Source organism: Somniosus microcephalus, chromosome 7 (assembly GCF_052327205.1).
Source record: "Somniosus microcephalus isolate GS21.2 chromosome 7, FLI_Smic_1.0, whole genome shotgun sequence".
Taxonomy (NCBI): Eukaryota; Metazoa; Chordata; class Chondrichthyes; order Squaliformes; family Somniosidae; genus Somniosus; species Somniosus microcephalus.
The window spans coordinates 108,135,158-108,156,361 of record NC_140993.1 but is presented as its reverse complement, the minus strand read 5'-3'; the positions used below and the strand labels follow the sequence as shown (position 1 = coordinate 108,156,361).

At 43.1% G+C, this 21,204-nt stretch overlaps 1 protein-coding gene across 1 annotated transcript in view; it reads right to left on the bottom strand.

Moving 5' to 3' along the window:
* trappc9 (trafficking protein particle complex subunit 9) overlaps positions 1–21,204 on the bottom strand; it is a 1,276,086-nt gene that overhangs the window by 9,464 nt on the left and 1,245,418 nt on the right. The window contains exon 22 of the mRNA XM_085993951.1: positions 10,767–10,990. Coding sequence (XP_085850077.1) covers positions 10,767–10,990 — 224 coding nt within the window. The remainder of the gene's footprint in view (positions 1–10,766; positions 10,991–21,204) is intronic.

Below are 21,204 nucleotides of genomic sequence, written 5' to 3'. Positions count from 1 at the left end.
GATAAAAAATCACGGGATTGGGGGTAATATTCTGGCATGGATAGAGGATTGGCTATCTAACAGAAAGCAGAGAGTTGGGATAAATGGTTCATTCTCGGACTGGCAATCAGTAACTAGTGGTGTTCCACAGGGGTCAGTGCTGGGTCCCCAACTCTTTACAATCTATATTAACGATTTGGAGGAGGGGAGCGAGTGTAACATATTAAAGTTTGCAGATGATACTAAGATGGGAGGGAAAGTAGTGAGTGAGGAGGACATAAAAAACTTGCAAAGGGACATAGACAGGCTAAGTAAGTGGGCAGAGATTTGGCAGATGGAATACAATACTGCAAAGTGTGAGGTTATGCACTTTGGCAGGAAAAATCGTAGAGCAAGTTATTATCTTAATGGCAAGAAACTGGAAAGTACTGAAGTACAAAGGGATCTGGGGGTCCTGGTGCACGAAACTCAAAAGGTTAGTATGCAGGTGCAGCAAGTGATTAAGAAGGCCAATGGAATGTTGGCTTTCATTGCTAGGGGGATAGAATATAAAAATAGGGAGGTATTGCTTCAGTTGTACAAGGTATTGGTGAGACCGCACCTGGAATACTGCATACAGTTTTGGTGTCCATACTTAAGAAAAGACATACTTGCTCTCGAGTCAGTACAAAGAAGGTTCACTCGGTTAATCCCGGGGATGAGGGGATGGACATATGAGGAGAGGTTGAGTAGATTGGGACTCTACTCATTGGAGTTCAGAAGAATGAGAGGCGATCTTATTGAATCATATAAGATTGTGAAGGGGTTGGATCGGGTGGATGCGGGGAGGATGTTCCCGATGATGGGTGAAACTAGAACTAGGGGGCATAGTCTTAGAATAAGGGGCTGCTCTTTCAAAACTGAGATGAGGAGGAACTACTTCACTCAGAGGGTGGTAGGTCCATGGAATATGCTGCCCCAAAAAGCTGTAGAAGCTACATCATTACATAAATTTAAAACAGAAATAGACAGTTTCCTAGAAGTAAAGGAAATAAAGGGTTACGGGGAACGGGCAGGAATTTGGACATGAGTCTAGGTTCGGATCGGTCATGGCCCTGTGGGTAGCGGAGCGGGCCCAGGGGCCATGTAGCCTGATCCTGCTCCTATTTCGTGTGTCTAATTCTGTTAGATTCAGGAGATGGTTCAGTGATAGTAGATTGGCGGTTAGGATCAGATCAGCCATGATCTTATTGAATGGCGGAGCAGGCTCGAGGGGCCGATTGGCCTACTCCTGCTCCTATTTCTTATGTTGCGTTTAAATGGTTTTGTACATCAGGCTATGTAAAAGACTACATCTAATCATTGTAATGTTATCTGCCAAGATAACAGCCCAAGAGCATAATTTTTATCCATGGTTATCAAAGGTCTATTTCCCATATCACAATATTCTAATTAAAATGCAACAATAGGGTATTGGAATATATAATCTATAATTTCTAATGAGTTCAGTTCAGCAGAACTTAAACACTGTTGTACATTTATACCTAGATAGATTCAGATGATTTTCTCAGAGTATTGATATAATTATGGATTGCACAGAGTAGTGCAATATTTTTATTGCTCCTAGGAACGGAACCCAGCACCGACACTTTTTCTTTATTTTATTTTATTCTAATATTCTATTCATTTATTTACCATTTTTTCTCTTCCCTGCCCTGATGACATTTGATTGCTTGCTGGGGCATTCATTGTGCTGTGGGTGCTGGACTCTGTAATCTCATTTTGCTGTGTGTTTCTTTTCCCTTTTCATTATTTTGGTGATTTGTTTTACTTAAGAATATCTGGAGATATTGATTTTCATTCGAGTTTACAGGGTACTGTTGTTACCTGCAAGAGACTACCATGTTTGTTAACATGTGTACACTGTATAAATGCAGTATCATTCGTTAGTGCCATTGCATCATTATACTGTATTTCTGACTTCTTCGGGAATTATTTTTCTCTAAACGTTTGCACTGCAGTGGTCAAACTTTCTCAGGTAAAAAAAAGCATCTGCATAAGAGGTTTTGGTATTGTTTTCCACTGGTTGTTCCAGGAATTGAGTCTGCCTGAAACCTCCTTATTACAATGACAATGCCCCTTTAAAATATGGAGATAAAGCTTTTCTACTTCCAGTTTTGATGAAAGGTCATCTACCTGAAACATTAACTCTGTTTCTCTCTCCGTAGATGCTGCCTGACCTGCTGAGTGTTTCCAGCATTTTCTGTTTAATTTAAAGCATTTTTACTACTTAGGTTAAAAGGCCGAAGGAAGATATACTGTAAATATGCACAGGTTATAAATCATATTTCACTAGTTTTTCTATTATGTTTTCAGTGCACATGAAATGTTTTTAAAAGAATGGATTTAATGCTGTACTACATCCCTCTGTGAATGGTCCCAGTGCAACTGAAGGTACGGTGACGATTGTTGTGAGGCACAGATTGCGGGGCAGAGTTTCCACTTTGGACGCAGTCGGTGATTCTGGCACAAATTGCACCCATTTTGAAAAGTACTTCCACCCCCGCCCCTCCCCCACCCCCCGAGTTTCCTCTCAAACTCATTTGCATATCGCCAAATGTAAAATCTGCCATGAACCAGCACAATTGGGCAGCGTTTTAAAATGTAATTTAAAAAAAATATTTCTTAATATATTTAAGAGTGGTAACTTGGTAAAGTTTGATTATTACCCTAGATTCTAGAACAGTCCCCGAAGATTGGAAGGTAGCAAATGTAAACTCGCTATTCAAGAAAGGAGAGCGAGAGAAAACAGGGAACTCTCGGCCAGTTAGCCTGACATCAGTAATAGGGAAAATGCGAGAATCTATTATTAGGGTCGTGGCAACAGGGCACTTAGAAAATCATAATATGATTGGGCAGACTCAACACAGAGTTATGAAAGGAAAATCATGTTTGATAAATCTGTTAGCGTTTTTTGAGATAGTAACTACTGTAGTAGGGTAGATAAGGGAGAACCAGTGCATGTCGTATATTTGGATTTTCAGAAAGCATTCGATAAGGTGCCACACAAGAGGTTATTAAACAAAATTAGGGCTCATGGGATTGGGGTAATATATTACAGGAGACTTTGGTTTATCCGGAGGTTGTATGTCTGGAAACCTCGATCTACCGGCAGAAATCAGGAGCCGTTTTGTTAGGTTTTTTTTCTTCTCGTGGCTTTTTTTTCCTTCTCGCGGCTTTTTTTTTCCCCAACAGTCAGGCTCTGGAAAGTCTCTCTGAAGCTGTTGCTAAGCTATAGAGACGCTTCCAAGGTACGGGCCGACTGTTTGAAGCTGTTGCTAAGCAACAGTGTTTGCTGTCAGATACGGAGATGAAAACCTCCGTATGCTTCAACATTAACGCTGGTATGTCCGGCAGTTTTGATAGATCGGCAACAGCTCGGTCCCATCGGTGCCGGATATAACAAAGTTTCCTGTAGCATGGATTGAGGATTGGTTAATGGACAGAAAACTGAGCGTAGGAATAAACAGATCATTTTTGGATTGGCAGGGTACCACAAGGATCAGCGTTTGGGTCTCAGCTATTTATAATCTATATCAATGTCTTAGGGGACCAAGTGTAGTGCAATGTATCCAAGTTTACTGATGATACAAAGCTTGGTGGGAAAGTAAGTTGTGAGGAGAATGCAAAGAGGCTGCAAAGGGATATAGACAGATTAAGTGAGTGGGCAAGAACATGGCAGATGGAATATAATGTGGAGAAATGTGACGTTATCCACTTTGGTAGGAAAAATAGAAAAGCAGAATATTTTTTAAATGGTGAGAGATAGGGAAATGTTAGTATTCAGAGGGATCTGGTTGTCCTTGTACACGAATCAGTGAAAGTTAACATGCAGGTACAGCAAACAATTAGGAAAGCAAATGGTATGTTAGCCTTTATTACAAGAGGATTGGAGTAAAGAAGTCTTACTGTAATTATATAGGGCCCTGGTGAGATCACACCTTGAGTACTGTGTACAGTTTTGGTCCCCTTGCCTAAGGAAGGATATACTTGCCTTAAGAGGGAGTGCAATGAAGGTTCGCCAGACCGATTTCTGGGATGGGGGGATTGTCCTATGAGGAGAGATTCAGGAGACAAGGCCTATATACCCTAGAATTTAGAAGAATGAGAGGTGATCTCATTGAAACATATAAAATTCTTAAAGGGCTTGGCAGGGTGGAGACTGGGAGGGTGTTTCCCCTGGTTAGGGAGTCTAGAACTAGGGGCTGGCCATTTAGGACTGAGATAAGGAGAAATTTCTTCACTCAAAGGGTTGTGAATCTTTAGAATTCTCTACCCCAGAGTGCGGTGGATACTCAGTCGTTAAGTATATTCAAGACAGAGATCGATAGGTTTTTGAATATTAAGGGAATCAAGGGATATGGGGATAGTGCGGGAAGGTGGAGTTGAGGTAGATCAGCCATGATCTTATTGAATGGTGGAGCAGGCTCGAAGGGCCGAATAGTCTACCACTGCTCCTATTTCTTATGTTCTTACAGCTGAAAATGGGTTTATCACAAAAATAAAGCATTTTAAATCGCAGTGTCAATCCCCCACCTGTGAGTAACATGATTTTAAGTGACTGAAAATGACTTTTTCAAAATATACAGAACTATTTTCTAGTTAGATTGGGGACAGTAGTCAGTTCCTTAATAAATTAAAAAAAAAAAAAATCTTTCAAAATATACAGAACTATTTTCTAGTTAGATTGGGGACAGTAGTCAGTTCCTTAATAAATTAAAAAAAAAAAAATCTTTCAAAACCTTTTAAAATGTACCTATTAGTGTCCTTGCACCCAAAAGTTCCAGCTGAATTTTTGGAGCCTCCTCAAAGGCCTGCAAACTAGCACAATTAGCGAAAACTCCCAATGGTAATTAATTCACCTTTGGGGGTAGGCCAGTCTTGTGGGCGAGGCCTGTTCTAACGTGATGTTTTTAAAACTAGTGCAAAAGATCGCAGCAACTCAAGTTGTGCTGAATGCAACTTGTGCTTAAAATTCCGTGATCTCTTGCGCCGGTTACGCTGAAGAAACCAGCGCAATCAAGCAGAAATACCAGGCCCCAATGTTTATGTAATGTGAAGTCCATTCAAATGAATGTGAATGAACAATAAATCCAGGAATTAGAAAATGATGTGGAATGTGAAAAGACAATTAATAGGAATAACATAATGGGCCATAATTTGTTGTGGCAAGGCATCTAATGGCATCTGTTGTTAGTTAGACTTGCCCTTGCAAGTTTAGGTTTTTTAAATGTTTGCATGGCAAGTTGCTGAAAGTGCGAGCTGATTGAAGGACTGTGAAATTAACAGCACAAGAACGGAGAAGGAAGCATAAATTAGAATGGGTAAATTCAATGTCAAATCAGATACAGAAAGAGAAATAAAAAGAGGGAGAGTGGCTCAATTAAGAGAGAGAAAAAAAAGAAACAGAAAAGAAAAGTATTTTTTTAAAATAATTTTAAATATCTCCAAGAACAAATAAAAATTGAAGGAATGAGACTTCGCACTTGTAATAGTTAATTTCCAGTGCCAGAGAGGTTGACTGGCAGTAATTGACTCGTATCACGATGTTAAAAAGGTATTTGAACAGAAATGGACAAGATTTAACTTTCTGTGGCGAGTTTAGTTCGTATCTACCACAAATATCGCAACTTCACGCCATTCAATGCATTTCAATGGTGAGCCAGACAGTGCAATGCCGTTTTCACGAAGCTAATGGCGGAGCAACAGCAACTTTTGGATTTCTGCGTTTAACTCCACATCTGCCCTCGCCTGAAGTTGCTGTAGCATTTACGGATAAATAACAGCGAATGCCATTAGCTTCCCCGTTATTTTGATGGAAAATGATGGGCCAATGTACAAGTTGAAAACCATGTCCAGCTATCAAAATACTATTAACACAGCAAGATAAAGCAGTTGGTGCAGGGCCATTAACTGTCACTATGTAAGTACACTTTTAAAAAAAAATTTCAGTATTTAGTAAACTAGTGGTAACAACCTTCTGTTAATCTATTATGGTAAAAAAAATCTACCTGTTAAGGTGAAATCACACTGGCCCGTATTTTCCGATCAGAGACTTCCTGCGTGCGGAGGCCTCCGATCTGGAAAAAATCTACGTCCTTATCTGAGGGCTCCAGAGGTCCGGCTATTTCCACTCCTGGGCCTCTGCTCTACGAAATGCGCAGGGCCCACGTATCCCAGGGGCGCATACGTTTCGCAAGCATCCCTGGGATCACGTGGGCCATAGGGAACCAATGAAAGAAAGGAATCTCCCTTCATACTTTTGACAGCTTAGACCTGTCAAAAGTATGAATGGAGATCACTCCAAAAACACATCAAAACATTAAATAATTTTTTTTAAATCATGTTTTTAAAATTAGTTAAAATTATAAATTAGTGAAAACATTTTTTTTACTTTTTTAAACTCTTATGCTGGTAAAAGCAGGCCTTACGCCTGTTTTTACCAGGCGTAAGATTTTTAAGGGATTTCAGTGGGCAGAGGTTCTGCAGAAAGCGGAACTCTCCACCCGCAGAGGCCCTTCTTCAGGGTAGGCGTGCAATCTGTCAAGAGGAATCTTGACAGATCGGAAATGCCAGTTTTCAGTGCATGCGCTTCGCATGCCTGAAACCAGCACTTGCGAGGCCCCTATGGGTACACCCGTAGGGATCGGAAAATATGGGCCACTATATAAGGAAAAAGTATTTGTTTTAAAAGGGAGAAGAATAAGCAGTCCTGCATCGATTTTATGGCAATTACATCACAAACGAGTGACATAATTATGCATTTCAAAATTATTTATCTCATTGTGATTTAAAAAAGATTTCTGAAAAAGAGGAATCCAACATTAATATGCTGGGCTGGAATTAGCTCACTTCAGTTGGATGAGAGGAGACCTAACACAGAATAATTGGTTCAAAAAATGGCACATCAAACAGCAAGCCAGCAGTGGGAGAAAATTAAATATGAGAAGGATAATAAAAAATATATTCTGACAAGTAAAGATAAGGTTTTAATGGATAATTAGAGATATTAGAGTAAAAATTAGATTTAAAAAAACAGGCATATCATAAATGTCAGGGTATAATACAGAAGAAAACTGGGGAAATTGTAAAATGGATAAAAAGGAAGCAGAAAGAATCATTAGGAGGGATAAATGGGAGTATGAAAGAAGACTGGTGGCCAAAATAAAGGGAATTAACACATACGTAAAAGCATAGTCCAAGAAGGGGAGGGTCCACTTTGAAATGAATTGACCAGTTTGCTGTTCAGAGTAAGGTAATGGTGGAGATGCTTAGTATTTCAAATCAGTTTTTACAGAGAAAGAGTAGGACTGTAGGAGTAGCTAAGGAGGATATGGAAGAGCCACGACTGCAGATAAGTATGCAAAAGGCAACTGTATTGCACCTTGAGTACTGTGTGCAGTTTTGGTCACCTTACCTGAGGAAGGACGTTCTTGCCATGGAAGGAGTGCAGCGAAGATTCACCAGGCTGATACCTGGGATGGCAGGAATGACGTATGAGGAGAGATTGTGTCGATTGGGCTTATACTCACTGGAGTTTAGAAGATTGAGAGGGGATCTCATCGAAACTTATAAAATTCTGTCAGGCCTGGACAGACTAGATGCAGGAAGGATGTTTATGATGGCCGGGGAGTCCAGAACCAGGGGTCATAGTCTAAGGATAAGGGGTAAGCCATTTAGGACTGAAATGAGGAGGAATTTCTTCACCCAGAGAGTGGTGAACCTGTGGAATTCTCTGCCACAGAGGGCGGTGGAGGCCAGTTCATTAAATATATTCAAAAAAGAGTTGGATATATTTCTTAAGGCTAAAGGGATCAAGGGATATGGGGAGAAGGCAGGGACAGGGTACTGAATTTGGATGATCAGCCATGATCTCATTGAATGGCGGAGCAGGCTCGAAGGGCCGAATGGCCTACTCCTGCTCCTATCTTCTATGTTTCTATGTATTAAAAATGTTAATGGAACTGAAATTAGAAAAGCTACCAGATCCAGAATGTAAGCATGTAAGCATCCCACAATACTCGAGAGGTTGGGGAAGAGATAATAGAAGAACTAACCATAATTCCCCCAAAAATCTTTAAAAATGGGAATTGTGCCAAAGGATTGGAGGATGGCAAATATTACACCCCTGTTCAAGGAGGGAGGAAGAAAGGTAGTGGCTGCAGAGATAATGGATGGATTGGTTGCAATATACCAAAATTCCCTGGACTCTGGAGAGGCCCCAGTGGATTGGAAAACCACAAATGTAACACCCCTATTTAAGAAAGGAGGGAGACAGAAAGCAGGAAATTATAGACCAGTTAGCCTAACATCTGTCGTTGGGAAAATGCTGGAGTCCTTCATTAAGGAAGCAGTAGCAGGGCATTTGGAAAATCATAATGCAGTCAAGCAGAGTCAGCATGGTTTTATGAAAGGGAAATCATGGCGTTCTTTGAGGATGTAACGAGCAGGGTGGACAAAGGTGAGCCAGTGGATGTGGTGTATTTGGATTTCCAGAAGGCATTCGATAAGGTGCCACATAAAAGGTTACTGCATAAGATAAGAGCTCACGGAATTGGGGGTAATATATTAGCATGGATAGAGAATTGGCTAACTAACAGAAAGCAGAGAGTCGGGATAAATGGGTCATTTTCCGGTTGGCAAATGGTAACTAGTGGGGTGCCACAGGGATCGGTGCTGGGGCCTCAACTATTTACAATCTACATTAATGATGTGGATGAAGGGACCGAGTGTAATGTAGCCAAGTTTGCGGATGATACAAAGATGGGTGGGAAAACAAGTTGTGCAGAGGACTCAAAGAATCTGCAAAGGGATATAGACAGGCTAAGTGGGCAAACATTTGGCAGATGGAGTATAATGCGAAGTTATCCATCTTGGCAGGAAAAATAAAAAAGCAAATTATTATTTAAATGGAGAGAGATTACAAAATACTACAGTTCAGAGGGACCTTGTGCATGAAACACTAAGGCTCGCCTGGGCACCGGTACTTCCGCCCCAGAAGCAGCCAATTGCGCCAGCACGATATTCAGTTTCAGCGCCCCAAATGGAAGCGGGGCGCTGCTCGAGGCGCCCCACGTCCCTCTTGGGGTGCCGAAACTGAATATTGCAGCGCGTGCTGTGGCACGGCGCGCTGCGGTACTGCAGGCCTTCCTCCCCTTCTTAAAGGGGAGGGGCCTGCACCAGCGTGATCAGAGATCGCGAGTGCCGGCAAAAGAGCCCGGCACCGAGGAGAGGTGCCGGGCTCTTGGGACACAGCCGGCACTGCCCGGGGGGGGGGCTCAGGAGGCTGGGGATGGCGGCACGAAGAGGTGCTGGCAGGCGGCCAGCAAAAAAAATGGCCGCCCCGCACATCCCCTTTAATTAGCGCCACTACCGCTGCAGGTCGGCCCGCCTGAACCGGTCGCAGATTGCGACAGGCATTACAGCGGGGGGCGCGACCCAACATCGCGTTCGGTGCGGTAGCGGGGGGCTGCGCACACCGATTACATCATCGGTGGTGGCGCAGCGCTACAGGCTAACGCCGCCATTAGCGCCCTGCTAAATTTCACGGGGGGCGTGGCCAGTGGCGCTAAAGCCATTAAGTGCCCTCTTTGGGCGCTAACTGGTGGCGCAGCGCACCGAATTTCTAGGCCTAAAAGTTAGCATGCAGATACAGCAAGTAATCAAAAAGGCAAATGGAATGTTGGCCTTTACTTCAAGGGGGTTGGAGTATAAGAGCAGGGAAGTCCTGCTACAACTGTACAGGGTATCGGTGAGACCACACCTTGAGTACTGCATACAGTTTTGGTCTCCTTATTTAAGGAAGGATATACTTGCATTGGAGGCAGTTCAGAGACGATTCACTAGGTTAATTCCAGAGAGGAGGGGGTTTGACTTATGAAGAAAGGTTGAACAGGTTGGGCCTATACTCATTGGAATTTAGAAGAATGAGAGGTGATCTTATTGAAACATATAAGATACTGAGGGGGCTTGACAGGGTAGACGCAGAGAGGATGTTTCCCCTCGTGGGGGAATCTAGAACTCGGGGGCATAGTTTCAGAATAAAGGGTCGCCCTTTTAGAACGAAGATGAGGAGGAATTTCTTCTCTCAGAGGGTCGTAAATCTTTGGAATTCTCTGCCACAGAGAGCTGTGGAGGCTGGGTCATTAAATACATTTAAGGTGGAGATAGACAGATTTTTGCAAGATAAGGGAGTGAAGGGTTATGGGGAGCGGGCGGGGAAGTGGCTTTGAGCCCAAGATCAGCCATGATCAGCATCTACTTTGGCATTATGTTACATTCTGTAATGATTTGGGGCAGGGAATAAGTGTTTGAAACCATCATTTCAGTCAAATAGTATCTGCAAGCTTCATCTGAAAGATTCTGGGGGTGAAATTCATCTTGGGCGGCAGTGCAAATGCTGCCATAGTGCCTCGTCTGCCCGAGTCTCTTTTCCATTGACTTCACTGGAAAAAAAAAATCGGGCAGAGTGTAAAACAGGCTGTCGATGCGCTATCACCCATTTTGCACGACAGCCCAAGATGAATTTCACCCCCTCTGAATGTCAAGTAAGAGATACAACCCTTGTCTGCTTCTTGTGGACAATTTTCTGCAACAAAGTTAATCTTTATCCTCTCATTTCTATATGAATTACTTGTTAAAATTTACTGACCATTTCTGAGACATGAATAAACTATATCCTTCACAGCAGCTGAACACAAAATAGACAGTGCATTATGGACCTGTTCATCTTTAAATGGTCTACTTACTGCATCTATATAGAATGTATTGGACCCAATTGAAGTAACAGCATTCCCAAGATCGTTGTTGTGGACCCCATTTTGATAGTCCTGGTATGGAATGACAGTGAGGGCAAAAGGGCCAACAGTGCGCTTGCTCTGGTTAGTGAGCCTCACTTCCAGGGAGGTTGGGTCACCAGCCTGACACTCTACCACAATGTCACAGTCGCAGGGCTTCCCAGCTACCAGCACATCTGTAGAAAGAGAAAAAGGCCAAGGTTTACAAAGAAAGCTTAAGAATCTCTGAGATTGTCCCTAATACTCTAATTCTCTCCAATCTTGCCTCCATTCTGAAGGCATGCTTATATGTGGTGGAAGTGTTCCTCTGGTACAACTTCCAGGAGCTATCATAGTGAAGCATCATCCCCTCTTCACTACATATACACAATTGGCAGATGTCCCCAAATAGCAATCAGGAACAGAAACCTTAATTGACTTTTCCTCTCTCTAGCTCAAAAACACTGAACTCAGCTGTAACATCCCTACTGTTATCATAAAATCAGCTAACTCACTATCGATCAGTCCAGTACTGCATGATTCATTGCCACACCATCTGTGCTAAAGGGTAGTCTTAGTCTGCATGTGCACAAAGGATGAATCACCAACAATATCCTCTGCATGTACCCGCAGTGTACACTACTGGTATTTTTACAGGATAAATATTTAATTAAATGGAAATAAATAGCATACATAAACACACCCACATGATATCCTTCCATCAACATCCTTGACTTATAATTTATAGCTTTATTGCCTAGAAAGGGATAATCAAGACAACACGGTATAACTGAGATAAAATTACAATCAGTCCCATCAGCTTAATCTCAATTCATGATCATTTAAACATTCTGCCCGAACAAGGTAGATCCACATAACTAGCATTTGTAGGTTAAAAAGGCATCTACTTATCACAGCACAGAAAGAGAAAAAAAAGGCCCTTGCCTCAGTTATGAAATGGAGTGGACTGTCTTGGAGAATAGCTGTGCTAGAAGGCTCAGTGCCTGACACAGTCAGTGCTGTGAAGCCAATACAGAATCATTCCTTGGAAAATGTTCTGCCTCCACCAGGCAGGGTCTGCAGTAAAGAGTTATGTGAATCCTTTCCTTAGAAGTTACCAATGTAATAGCTTCTCTTTCATACTCATATCATTAAAAAAAAGTCTGGAGGTGCATACGAAGTGACAAATAATTTACTGCACATTTGGAAAGAGACACAGTGATGTCTTGTAAAATATAGCAATTTTAAATAATTAGGGATATGGGTGACAAAGTAGCGCAAGTGAAAAGTCCCTTTCATCTCTAGGATCTGGGTTTGAACCTAGTTGGGACTGATGGGATGAAAATCTCCTCATATAAGCATCCTGTGTGAAATAGGTTTCAACAGTCTCAATATTGTTCTTAGTAAGCATAGGCTCATAGTTCAAAGTTCACCAAAAATTGGCAAATTCACAGAGAGGCCATAAAGTGAGCTGATGGGGGCAATGCAGTACTTCAATCAATAGTATACAGGAAACTTTGTGCTATCCGGAGGTTGAATGTCCGGCAGCTTCGATCTAACGGCAGAAATCAGCAGCCGTTTTGGTTAGGTTTTTTTTCTTCTCCTAGCATTCTTTTCACAGGCAGGCTCTGGAAAGCGTCTTTGTAGCTTAGCAACAGCTTCAGAGATGCTTCCAAGCTACTGGGCCGAGTGTTTACAAGCTATTGCTGAGCAACAGTGTTTGTGGTCAGATACGGCAGGCTCTGGAAGGTGTCTCTGTATCTTAGCAACAGCTTCAGAGACGCTTCCAAGCCACGGGCCGAGTGTTGACAAGCTGTTGCTAAGCAACAGTCTTTGTTGTCAGATACGGAGATGAAAAGCTCCTATCTGATAACATTGATGCTGGTCTATCCGGAAGTTTTGAGGCAACGGCAGCAGCTCGGTCCCGTGGGTGCCGGATAGCACAAAGTTTCCTGTAGTAGGATTTCTGAGGTTGCTGTTAAGGCACATTTTAGAGAAGAGGGAGCATTGCCCTACAAGCACCCTCTGCTGTACTCCACGTGCGAGTGTTTCATCTTTACTTTGGGTGCAAAAGTTAAAATGTATTTTGTTCCCTAGCACTAACATCCCTCACATTGAAGAGCACAGATGTCCACGAAAAATTACTGTAAAGGGAATCTGTTCACTAACATAATTAACTATTGATTAACTTAGAGACTCAAGCTCTCAGATCACAATTCAAGATTTTCTGCAGACCCTTATTATAGTTGCAGAATATTCCAGCCAATAACAACCCTGGTTGTTTCAGAAGCACTGGATACAAAAATCACGAAGATAAAATAAAAATAGAAGCAATGAATCACCTTACTGCACATGGAGGAGTTTAGCACAAATCCATGTACTACATCACTCTGTTAAAAATGACTGCTTCAAAATACTATGCTACTAAATCAGAACTACAGTGATTTCCACCCATGACATAAATGAACTATTAACCATCACTTTGTTGGGATTCAAAAATAACAAATAAGCAGTTGTATTGATAACTGCCGCTGGTCATTGATACCATGAGGAAGTCCCATTGATATGTTGCACATGAATATCAATCGGGATCGCAGGGCTGCCTATCCACAGATATGCTTGGGACAGAGGGATTTTATCACAGGCAACATCATTGGTCTGCACCTTTAATGTCCAACTTGGCAATGCTTCCAGTAAAAATGAGAATTGGCATCAAGAACTTAAAATATATTAAGAAGCTAGGACAGGGGTGTCTGTCACCTGCAAAGAATGCTGTAATATTTTCAGTCAAGACAGCTTTAGAATTTTGGATGTGAAATAGACCTTGAAGTAGTTGTAGGTCACCAGTACTGCAATATGGAAATGCCTGGAGCTCTCCTCAATGGCTTCAAATTGCAATCTATGTTGATGTAAGCAGTCATACTAAATGGGTAGTGCCTGTCCAACTGTAATGTGTGCTGGTTATACAGAGAGAAAAAAGTACACCAGGGAGTGATTACAAGGCACCATGCAAATCAACATGTTAGAACAATGCCATACACCATGAGAAGGAACATAATCATCATCTGAACCCTGAAATTATATTACTGCCCCATAATTAATTATATAGACAACTGTTAATGTTGTGATTATTTTATTCAATTTACGAGTTTTTCTTGTGTTGCAGTGACTGTCAATCTGAATGACATTGCTATATGCTGACATTCAGTGTAAAAGATTAACAATTTTGATGACATTATTGCAAGCTTTTTAAGATAAAAATTGCAGTTGTCTACCAGAACATTTTTTGGAAAGTATATTATCATATTATTTACTTATAGTCAGTATATATTATAATTAGATTTCCAATTTTTGTCTGAAACCTTTAACCCCTCGGAATGGAACATTTTGATGTCAATGTTTACCCCAAAAACACTAAAAATATTTTTTTATAGTCATATTTAGCTGGTAAGCATATGTATTACATAGTAAATTTGTAATAAGTCACATTTTTGGGTTATTGCGCTAAAGAAAGAACTTACATTTATATAGCACCTTTCACGTCCTCAGGACGTCCCAAATACGCTTTACAGCCAATGAAGTACTTTTGAAATGTAGTCACTGTTGTAATATAAGGAAACATGGCACATAATGCACACATTTGCACATAGCAAGGTCCCACAAACAGCAATGTGATAATGCCCAGATAATCTGTTTTAGTGATGTTGGTTGAGGGATAAATATTGGCCTGGACACCTGGAGAACCCTCCTGCTCTTCTTCGAATTGTGCCATGGGATCCTTTACCACCCGAGAAGGCAGACGAGGCCTCAGTTTAACATCTCATTCAAAAGATGGCACCTCCAACTGCACAGCACTCCATCAGTACTGCACTGAAGTGTCAGCCTAGATTATGTGCTCAAATCTCTGGAGTAGGGCTTGAATCCAAAACCTTCCGACTCAGTGACGAGAGTGCTACCACTGAACCAAGGCTGACTATATAGTTTCTTGGATTTGGTGTCACCAGTCATTGTTGCAAACAGACCTTGCATTCTCTACAATCCAGAATGCATCTTTTTCTGCCCAATATATATGCAGACAAGACACAAGGATCATAAAAGGGAACCTTTACTCTGTGTACTGGCAGCACTACATGAATTATTCTCTCTTTCTGAAAGCGAACTGAATATGTGTTACCAAACTGAGACAGAGGCTTTGGACCAAGTGGCTTTATTTACACAAGGTAGCTAAATTAATAGCACACTCCTCAATATATTTAAACATGGGGACGAATTTCAATGGTGTACTCCCACTTTTCTGCTGTAACTTCAGTGAACGAAATGCAGAAACCTGTATGTTGTGTTTCTAGGGTTTCTGCAGCTCTTTTCCCAAAGTTACGGCAGACGAGTGGGCAAACACCCTTGGAAATTCACCCCCAAAGTCTCTTTGCTGTAGTGACAATCTTGCTTACCTCCCATTTGAAAAGCTAGCATTCGCTTTCTTTTTAAAGTGCAGACTGTTGGCTGCAAGATTCACTCGCTGCTCATTGAAACTAGTTACTACCAATATAATTCTTGTAAAGGGAAAGACACGAGACCTTAGCTGTCAATCAATGAGGCCTCCAGTTAATCAACAGTGTGTCTATTGACACCACATCCAAGTCACACACCATCCTGACTTGGAAATATATTGCCGTTCCTTCATCGTCGTTGGGTCAAAATCTTGGAACTCCCTCCCTAACAGCACTGTGGGAGTACCTTCACCTCACGGGCTGCAGCGGTTCAAGAAGGTAGCTCACCACCACCTTCTCAAGGGCAAGTAGGAAAGAGTGATCATAGCATGGTTGAATTTCAAATTCAGTTGGAGGGTGATAAAGTTGTATCTCAAACCAGTGTCCTGATCTTAAACAAAGGCAATTACAATGGCACGAGGGCAGAACTGGCTAAAGTTGCCTGGAAAAATAAATTAAAGGGTAAGGCAGGGTGGACATTTAAGGAGATATTTCATAACTCTCAACAAAAATATATTCCAGTGAGAAAGAAAGATTTTAAGAGAAGGGAACACCATCTGTGGCTAACTAAGGAAGGATGGTATCAAATTGAAAACGAAGGCATACAATGTTGCCAAGATTGGTGGGAGACCAGAGGATTTGGGAAATTTTTAAAAACAAGCAAAGGATGACTAAAAAAATAATAAAGAGATGATTTATGAGAGTAAACTGGCAAGAAATATTAAAACAGATAGTAAGAGCTTCTACAGGTATATAAAAAGGAAGAGAGTAGCTAAAGTAAAATTGGTCCCTTAGAGGATGAGACTGGGGATTTAATAATGGGGAACAGGGAAATGGCAAAGACTCTGAACAAATATTTTGTATCTGTCTTCATGGTAGAAGACACTAACAACATCCCAATAATGGATAATCAAGGGGCCACAAGGAGGGGGGAACTAAAGACAATCACTATCACTAAGGAAATAGTACTTCGTAAAATTATGGGACTAAAAGACGACAAGTCCCCTGGACCAGATGGCCTGCATCCAGGGTCTTAAAAGAAGTGGCTGCAGAAATAGTGGATGCATTGGTTATAATATACCAAAATTCCCTGGACTCTGGAGAGGTCCCAGTGGATTGGAAAACCGCAAATGTAACACCCCTACTTAAGGAGGGAGACAGAAAGCAGGAAATTATAGACCAGTTAGCCTAACATCTGTCATTGGGAAAATGCTGGAGTCCTTCATTAAGGAAGCAGTAGCAGGGCATTTGGAAAATCATAATGCAGTCAAGCAGAGTCAGCAAGGTTTTATGAAAGGGGCAGCACGGTGGCATAGTGGTTAGCACTGTTGCCTCACAGCGCCAGGGACCCGGGTTCAAATCCGGCCTCGGGTGACTGTCTGTGTGGAGTTTGCACATTCTCCCCGTGTTTGCGTGGGTTTCCTCCGGGTGCTCCGGTTTCCTCCCACAGTCCAAAGATGTGCGGGTTAGGTTGATTGGCCATGATAAAAATTGGCCCTTAGTGTTAGGGGGGATTAAATACGTGGGGTTATGGGAATAGGGCTTGGGTGGGATGGCTGTCGGTGTAGGGACCGGGTGCTAGGGTTTGGATGATCAGCCATGATCTCGTTGAATGGCGGAGCAGGCTCGAAGGGCCGAATGGCCTACTCCTGCTCCTATCTTCTATGTTTCTATGTTTCTATGAAAGGGAAATCATATTTAACAAATTTGCTGGAGTTCTTTGAGGATGTAACGAGCAGGGTGGACAAAGGTAAGCCAGTGGATGTGGTGTATTTGGATTTCCAGAAGGCATTCGGTAAGGTGCCACATAAAAGGTTACTGCATAAGATAAGAGCTCACGGAATTGGGGGTAATATATTAGCATGGATAGAGAATTGGCTAACTAACAGAAAGCTGAGAGTCGGAATAAATGGGTCATTTTCCGGTTGGCAAACGGTAACTAGTGGGGTGCCACAGGGATTGGTGCTGGGGCCTCAACTATTTACAATCTACATTAATGACTTGGATGAAGGGACCTAGTGTAATGTAGCCAAGGTTGCGGATGATACAAAGATGGGTGGGAAAGCAAGTTGTGCAGAGGGCTCAAAGAATCTGCAAAGGGATATAGACAGGCTAAGTGAGTGGGCAAACATTTAGCAGATGGAGTATAATGTGGAAAAGTGCAAGGTTATCCACTTTGGCAGGAAAAATAAAAAAGCAAACTATTATTTAAATGGAGAGAGATTACAAAATGCGACAGGTCAGAGGGACCTGGGGGTCCTTGTGCATGAAACACAAAAAGTTAGCATGCAGTTACAGCAAGTAATCAAAAAGGCAAATGGAATGTTGGCCTTTACTTCAAGGGGGTTGGAGTATAAAAGCAGGGAAATCCTGCTACAACTGTACAGGGTATTGGTGAGACCACACCTTGAGTACAGTTTTGGTCTCCTTATTTAAGGAAGGATATACTTGCATTGGAAGCAGTTCCGAAACGATTCACTAGGTTAATTCCAGAGATGAGGGGGTTGGCTTATGAGGAAAGGTTGAGCAGGCTGGGCCTATACTCAAAGGAATTTAGAAGAATGAGAGGTGATCTTATTGAGACATATAAGATACTGAGGGGGCTCGACAAGGTAGATGCAGAGAGGATGTTTCCCCTCGTGGGGGAATCTGGAACTCGGGGGCATAGTTTCAGAATAAAGGGTCGCCCTTTTAGAACTGAGATGAGGAGGAATTTCTTCTCTGAGGGTCGTAAATCTGTGGAATTCTCTGCCCCTGAGAGCTGTGGAGGCTGGGTCATTAAATACATTTAAGGTGGAGATAGACAGATTTTTGCAAGATAAGGGAGTGAAGGGTTATGGGGAGTGGGCTGGGAAGTGGCTTTGAGCCCAAGATCAGCCATGATCTTATTGAATGGCGGAGCAGGCTCGAGGGGCCAAGTGGCCTATTCCTGCTCCTATTTCTTATGTTCTTATGTAGAGATGCCAGCGATGTCCACATCCCGTGAACAAATAAAAAAGACAGCTGAAGTCATGGCCGCCAATGGAGGGGTGAAGGAAATCGGGGATGCACAAGAGGCCAGAATTGGAGGAATGCAGAGTTCTCTGAGGGTTTTTTAAACATGATATTGCCCAGCATTACTCCGGCAAGCTGTATCGAGTCACCCAATTGTCGCCGTAGAGCTAGCCGCTTCAATGCAAATAAGGCTGGGGCCTCAAAATCACAGCCGATTCTTCAGTAGTTGGGCGCTGAAAATTCAAAATTACCCTGTTGAGACTTTGGGTGGTGTATTCTACTTAATAGCAGTTGTGTTGCAGTATTTGTTCATTTAAATAATTTTAATTTAAAGATTAGGAAAAGATATTGAAAACTGTATGAGTCATACTGCAGAAACCTGATTTTATTTGTACAGTGCCAAATGTATGCCCTAAAAATATAATTTAGCAATAACCATCCTCTTCTTCGGCAGTCCCTCGGAACTGAGGACGACTTGCTTCCACATTAAAAATCAGTTCTCAGGTGACTGATTAGTCCAATGCGGGACCTACAGTCTCTATCACAGGTGGGGCAGACGGTGGTTGAAGGGGCGGGTGGGTGGGGTGCTTGGGTTGACATGCGCTCCTTGCGCTGCCTGCGCTTGGCTTCCGCTTGCTCCCGGCGAAGAGACTCGAGGTGTTTGGCAGCTTCCTGGATGCTTCTCCTCCACTTTGTGCAGTCTTGGGCCAGGGATTCCCAGGTGTCGGTGGGGATGTTACACTTTTTCAATGAGGCTTTGAGGGTGTCCTTGAAGCGTTTCCTCTGCCCACCTGGGGCTCTCTTGCCGTGCCGGAGCCTCGAGTAGAGCGCTTGTTTTGGGAGTCTCGTATCGGGCATGCGGACGATGTGACCCGTCCATCGGAGCTGATCGAGCGTAGTCAAAGCTTCAATGCTGGGGATGTTGGCCGGAGCAAGAACACTGACGTCGGTGCGCCTATCCTGCCCATGGATTTGCAGGATCTTGCGGAGGCAGCATTGGTGGTACCTCTCCAGTGCTTTGAGGTGCCTGCTGTACATGGTCCATGTCTCTGAGGCATACAACAGGGCAGGTATCACTGCTGCTTTGTAGACCATGAGCTTAGTGCCGGGTTTGAGGTCCTGGTCTTCAAACAGTCTCTTTCTCAGGCGACCGAAGGCTGCACTGGCACACTGAAGGCAGTGTTGGACTTTGTCGTTGACGTCTGCCCTTGTTGACAGTAGGCTCCCAAGGTATGGAAAGTGGTCCACGTTGTCCAAGGTCTTGTCGTGGATTTTGATAATCGGGGGGGGGGGCAGTACTGTGTGGCGGGGGCAGGTTGGTAGAGGACATTTGTCTTATGGATGTTTAGTGTAAGGCCCATGCTCTCGTACGCTTCGGTAAAAGTGTCGACGATGGTTTGGAGTTCGACCTCCGAGTGAGCGCAGACGCAAGCGTCGTCTGCATACTGTAATTCGACGACAGAGGATGGGATGACCTTGGATCTGGACTGGAGGCGACGGAGGTTGAACAGTTTCCCATTTGTTCTGTAAATTAGCTCCACTCCAGCGGGGAGCTTACTGAGGGCGAGATGGAGCATTGCAGCAAGGAAGATCGAGAAGAGCGTTGGTGCGATGACACAGCCTTGCTTGACCCCAGTTCGTACGTGAATTGGGTCTGTGGTGGAACCGTTGGTCAGGATCACGGCTTGCATGTCGTCGTGAAGCAGATGGAGGATGGTGACAAACTTTTGAGGGCAGCCGAATTTGAGGAGGACACTCCATAATCCCTCACGGTTGACAGTGTCGAAGGCCTTTGTGAGATCAAAGAAGGCCATGTACAGCGGTTGGTGCTGTTCCCTGCATTTCTCTTGTAATTGATGTGCGGTGAAGATCATGTCCATTGTGCCCCTTAGTGGGCGGAATCCGCATTGCGGCTCTTCGGCCACTGGGAGAAGGCGATTGAGGAGGATTCTTGCGATGACTTTCCCTGTGGCAGACAGCAGGGAAACTCCTCTGTAATTACCGCAATCGGACTCGTCACCTTTCTAGAAGATGGTCACAATTACTGCAGATAGGTTTCACTCTGCCACCAGCAGTCTCCAGTAAAGCAGATCCTTCCCCAGCCCACAAACACTGTTACACTGTGATTTTGGTCAATGGGAGGTGGGCATTAGTCTCATATCTGTAATGTTGAGCTGGATACTGCCCTGTTCTCTTTAAGTGGGAATACTCACGATCAGCAGCTGAATGAAAGTGGACTTTCCATTCATACAACAGAAGATGCTGAGACATCATCACTCAGGACATTAAGACTTGAGAGTTCTTCCAATATTTCACTGCCATGAAACTCAAAATTGACAGACATCTGAGTGCGCCAACAGAATTAAATCTCAAATCGCTTATATCAGGTGAAAACTAATAACCATTTTCAGCAAAAGAGGTTTCCAACGAAGTGTTCTCAGTTACAAATTCACTTAACAGCTGTTAGAAAGCATGCTTCAGAATCGCCGGTTCTATGTTGAACTAGGTGGGAAGCGCAGCAGGTGGCGTATTCAGAAGAATGGTCTTCCTCAGGGAAGCGTGCTTGCACCGCTGCTGTACAACATCTACACGAATGACCAACCTATAGACGGTGTCACACGCCGTTTTATATATGCTGATGACTTGTGTCACTGCCCAAAGCACTGATTTTAACACCGTGGAGAAAACGCTTTTTGAGGCCTTGGAGGGACTAAAATCCTACTATGAAGAAAACGACCTTCGCACAAACCCATCAAAGACACAAGTTTGTGCATTCCACCTCAGAAACCATGAAGCCAAACGCCAGTTGAAAGTAACCTGGTGTGGAGCAACACTGACGCATTGTGAGCACCCTATCTACTTAGGCGTCACCCTTGACCGATGCCTCACCTTCAAGAACCACATCGAGAAGACAAAGGCAAAAGTGAGCG